Source organism: Oryzias melastigma, linkage group LG17 (genome assembly GCF_002922805.2).
Source record: "Oryzias melastigma strain HK-1 linkage group LG17, ASM292280v2, whole genome shotgun sequence".
NCBI lineage: Eukaryota > Metazoa > Chordata > Actinopteri > Beloniformes > Adrianichthyidae > Oryzias > Oryzias melastigma.
This window is the reverse complement of record NC_050528.1, coordinates 2,701,049-2,706,251: the sequence shown is the minus strand read 5'-3', so window position 1 is coordinate 2,706,251 and position 5,203 is coordinate 2,701,049. Positions and strand designations below refer to the sequence as shown.

At 46.2% G+C, this 5,203-nt stretch overlaps 1 protein-coding gene across 1 annotated transcript in view; it reads left to right on the top strand.

Moving 5' to 3' along the window:
• Positions 1 to 1,534: 1,534 nt before the first annotated feature.
• The window catches only part of LOC112139444 (double C2-like domain-containing protein alpha), a gene marked incomplete at its 5' end in the record, with an annotated part of 23,099 nt that continues 19,430 nt past the window's right edge, over positions 1,535 to 5,203 (top strand). The window contains 2 exon segments of the mRNA XM_024262252.2: positions 1,535 to 1,876; positions 3,151 to 3,230. Of these exon segments, the coding sequence (XP_024118020.2) occupies positions 1,535 to 1,876; positions 3,151 to 3,230 (422 nt within the window).

The following is a 5,203-nucleotide window of genomic DNA, read 5'->3' as shown; positions in this document are numbered from 1 at the left end:
AACTGTTGGAGGACTTGATCTCATCTCTGGACTTGCTGGTCTGTACTTAAGTTTGTCTGTGCTGCTGGATCCAGATCTTTGGAGAGGTGCTGGTCCTCTTGTTGAGATGTAAGCTCTAGTTCTGGTTGAAGAACTGGCTCTGACGTGGTATCTGAGAATCTTTGATACTCTCTGGTTCCTGACTTGTTTCTGACGTTTCTCTCCCTTGTCAGGTTGTTTTGCTTGAATACATATTTTCTTTAAAGTCAGACATGTACATGTTATCGTTCCCTCTGCTACATGGATCCTGAGGTGGAAGCGGAACGCTTGTTCTGGATCAGGTCTTGGAGTTGTCACTCCTTCCTGGCCCCTCACCTTGTTTGGCTGTGCTGACCCACATTGGCTGGAACGGGCGTGTTTGTGGTTCTGACCAGCAGCATGCAGACGTCGCTGGAGATCAGCCTCTGTGACAGTGACGGCTGCAGTCAGACTGTAGCTGCAGGAGATCAGACTTCTTCACATGACATTTCCCATCCAAATCCCCTCCGTTTCTGTGTTTCAGGAGCGCCTTTCATCAAAGTCACACTCGTCCCTCCTGTTGTGTTCGGAGGCAGATTCTGCGCCGTTTCCTCCGTCCAAAGCTACTGTGCTTTAATGATGGGGCAGGTTTCTGATGCAGCTGGGAAATGGATCTTTGGTTCAGAGCCAAACTCTGTCCGTAAAAATGTGTAATTACACCGCAATTGTTCAGATCCCTCAGGGGAACGAGCAAATAACGGATGGAAAGGTCCACCCAAAAAATCTCCTTGGTGGTTTTATCGGATTTGTTAGCAAGAGAAAGATAGGACGTCTGATCGGTAGAGATCAAGGTATTTATGAAAAGAAAAAGGATTAAACTCCCTCTTAAAGCTGCTCTTTGGGTACAGAAGGACATTCAGACGTGGAGATTACCAAATCCTCAACAAATCTGACGTATGAGGGTCAAGACAAACCAGATACGGAAGCAGTAACGATTGTGATGTGGGCCGTTTCCAGACTCTCTGCGTTTGTTTCTAGACTCTCTGTGTTTGTTTCCAGACTCTCTCTGCGTTTGTTTCCAGACTCTCTGCGTTTGTTTCTAGACTCTCTGCGTTTGTTTCCAGACTCTCTGCGTTTGTTTCCAGACTCTCTGCGTTTGTTTCCAGACTTTCTCTGCGTTTGTTTCTAGACTCTCTGTGTTTGTTTCCAGACTCTCTGCGTTTGTTTCCAGACTTTCTCTGCGTTTGTTTCTAGACTCTCTGTGTTTGTTTCCAGACTTTCTCTGCGTTTGTTTCTAGACTCTCTGTGTTTGTTTCCAGACTCTCTCTGCGTTCGTTTCCAGACTCTCTGCGTTTGTTTCTAGACCCTTTTTGCGTTGGTTTCCAGACTCTCTGCGTTTGTTTCCAGACTCTCTGCGTTTGTTTCTAGACTCTCTCCGTTTGTTTCTAGACTCTCTGCGTTTTTTTCTAGACTCTCTCTGCGTTTGTTTCTAGACTCTCTCCGTTTGTTTCTAGACCCTTTTTGCGTTTGTTTCCAGACTCTATGACGGTGCAGAGAGGAAAGAAGCTCACCATCTCCATCCAAGAGCACATGGCCATCGACGTCTGCCCCGGCCCCATCAGACCAATCCGACAGATCTCCGCCTACTTCCCCCGCCTGTCCCCTACCTCCCCCACACCCCTCTCCCCTAACCCCTCCCTGTCGCCTCCCCCAAACACCTCCCCCGTGGCCCTCAGCCCTCCTGTGGCATCAGCGATGGGCGGAGCTCACCTGTTGTCTCCTCTTCGGGCGCACCGTGGATGGGGCGGCGGCTCTCTGTCCCAGAACAGCAGCATGGACACGTCTGTGGAAATCAACAGCGATGACAGTGACGACTGCAGTGAGCCTCGCTGTCGGCATGTGTCTGTGTGTGTGTGTGTCTGTTTTTGTATTTGTGACATCATCAGGACCGTGACTGTCACACACACTGACCTTATGAGGACCTTCCTGTCGTTTTCAGTTGGTTTGTGTTGAAGCAAGATTTCAGGGTTTAGGTTTAGAGCTCAGATGTGATGCAGGTCAAAATAAGTCCGGTAGGGATCTGTTACTGGACCAGAACCGACACTGAGACCATGTTAGAGTACATCTGGATCTGGTCAGGACACTCCCACTCCCACACATGAGCCACATGTAAAACTGATCCGGTCCTGTTTCTCATCATGTTTGAATCTCCTGAATGTTTGGAACATCCAGAAAATTAATTTATGCAAAAACCCTTTAAGGATCTGGATTTGTTCTGGTTCTGTGTTCTAAAATAGATCTTTAAAAACAGATTTTCCTCATTTCTTTTTTTTTTTTTTGCTAACTGAGAAAAAAGAAGAGAAATGTTTTCTTCTGGTTTACAATGATCTGGACCTGACGTGTTTGGCTGCAGTGACGGACGGAGTCCCGCTGTTGAAGTCCTGCAGCAAAGACTAGGAGGAACAGTTTGAACCCAGAGGTTCTGGTTTCATGTTCGGGTCTGCAAAGGAAACGCAGACGTGTTTTTGGACCTCTTGGCCTCTGAACCATGAGTTTGAACTGTAGATGAAGTGAACCCACACATGCTGGGATTTGAACCATCTCACTGTAAGACCAGAGTGCTGACCACTACACCACCGTGCGGCCCAAAAACCTGAAGTTTAAATCTACCAACTGATCACAGATGTTCATGAACTTTCAGGAATGAAGGCAGATAGGTCACATGACCCATGAGGTTGTTCAGGAGTTTGAGGGACAGGTCAGTTTTGGCTGTTTAGAGGCGATAGCGCCCCCTAATGAGCAGCTGTGAAAGATGCAGGACTGATCAATCTGTGGTTCTGTTCTGTAGTCTGCAGGTGAATCCCACCACCTTTACCTGAGCCAGTGCAGGTTTGGTGGACCGACAGTCTATGAATGCGATAAAGTTTATCGTGTCTGTATTATATTGTACTCATCCTCCAACCAAACATGTCAGGTATGATTTAAATCGTTTGTCTGGTGACAAAATAATCAAAACAGTTATGATCCAAAGCCTGGTGCTGAATGAGGATCAACAGGTTGATCCTTCAGGTGTGTCTGCCCCCCCCCCCCTATTCGTGCTCTCTGCATGTTTCCTCTGTCCTCTCTGATGACTGAGCTGCCTCTCCTCCACAGCTGCTCTGGGAACGCTGGAGTTCGAGCTGAGGTACGAGCAGAGCTCCAGCGAGCTGCACTGCACCCTCCTGAAGGCCAAGGTGAGCTGCAGCGTGGGTCAGGTCGACCGCCAGAACACCACCTGAGCAGGTCCACACACTCCAGCGGGATCTCAGTCCGGTTCAGGAGTTCAGAGGAAAAATGTTCTCTTTCTAAGATGTGATTAAAATCCTGAAAGGACAAACGGAGCAAAACTGCAGAGAAGTCATGAAGGTTCAACAGGTTTTCTAGAGACAGAAGAACGGAACATTTTCATTACATCCAGAACGTTTCCTACATCCAACCACAAACTTCACGTTATTTAAATTTAAACTAAAGAAAAACAAGGAGACTTTCAGCTAACAGGTAAAGTTAGGAGGAGCCTAACAGGTAAAGATGGGCGGAGCCTAACAGGTAAAGATGGGCGAAGGGCCAGTAGGTAAAGATAGGAGGAGCCTAACAGGCAAACATAGGCGGAGCCTAACAGGTAGAGAGTCTGATGAGCCTAAAACTGGAGGACTCTGCGTCAGGGACCACCCTGTTGTGTCCAAACGTGACGCTCCTGATGTTTCGTCCTCCTCTGGACTGATGAGGTTCTCGTCAAATTATGAATTTAGAGAAATGATGCAGTAAAAACGTCACGTTGGAGGAACCTTTTGAAATCAGTTTGATAAAGTTTTGTTGAATCCAAAGGCACTGCTAGAATCTTCTTCTGCTTTAAACTCTTCATTGATCTTAAACTGAATCCAGTGAAACAATAACTGCAGTCAAACTCAGAACCGCCGGTTCTTCCTCAGTTCAGCTTTGACAGTCATGAACTTCTGAACGTGGTTATGAACGCCGTTACGACGCCTCTGCTGGATCATCTGGTTATCTCTGATTCAATCACAGCTCGGATTCTAATAAATGAAGTTTTCTAGAACTCTGAGGAGAACCAGAAAGTGACTTTAATCAAATGAACATCAGAAGATCTCATTTGTCTTTCATATCCGGCCGTTCTCAGATTTATTGATCCTCACAGACGCTGACGGCTCTCCTGGGGAGGAGGCTTTCGGGGGCGGGGGGCTGACAGATGAGAGCGAGCGGTATGTGCACATGCACGTGCACGCTGTCTCTCTGACTCCAGAGTGTTAAATGTTAGAGGTCAGATCAGCGGCGCCCGCGGCTGCAGAGGCAGCAGCAGGAGCAGGTGGAGACGCAGCAGATTCACCTGCAGAGTTCACCGGTCTGAAATGAGATGGAGAAACTGAGCAGAATTAGCTCCGCCCACCTCTGAAGTGAACTGAAAGTGGGTGGAGCTAAGTTCAGGGAGAATTGTCGTTTTGTCATTTTAGTTCAGGAGTGTCAGACTCAATCACACAGGGTCAAAATCCAAAAGACACCTGAGGTCGAACAGGATAAACGTTTATCGAACACTCTAAAACTACATTTTTAAAACTTTAAAACTGTAACTTTTTAACATAATTCTGAATAATAAAAAGGCAGGAATATTATTCCAGAATAAATCAATTAAACCTTAAATAACTTTAATATTTTACTCTCCATAAAAATATATTTTGTCCAAATTATACAAGTTAGAAATGAGCTCAAGATAACATCGGGTCATTAATAACAATAAAATGATCTGGAGGGCCGGATAGAATTACCTGGAGGGCCGGATCCGGCCCCCGGGCCTTGACTCTGACACGTGTGCTTTAGACACACAAGATTGCAAACTTGCTCTTTGAAATACACTAGTTATGTCCTCGAATTCCCTCAATGTCCACAGATTGTTGGTGATAATTCAGGTTCTTTGTAGGGATGATCCCATCCGATCATGTGATCGGAAATGGGGTCCGATCACATGGTTGATGACTTGATCGAAATCGGATGTTTTCCATCAATGAGAATCAAATATTTTATTCTTCTTATTATTAGCGCTTCATATTTCAAGCTTACCATTCCGGATAGAAATCAGGAGATGCCCTGTTAAGGCCTTCTCACCAATTTTAACCGCACCCCTTTAGTACACACACCTCTAACACCACAAACATAC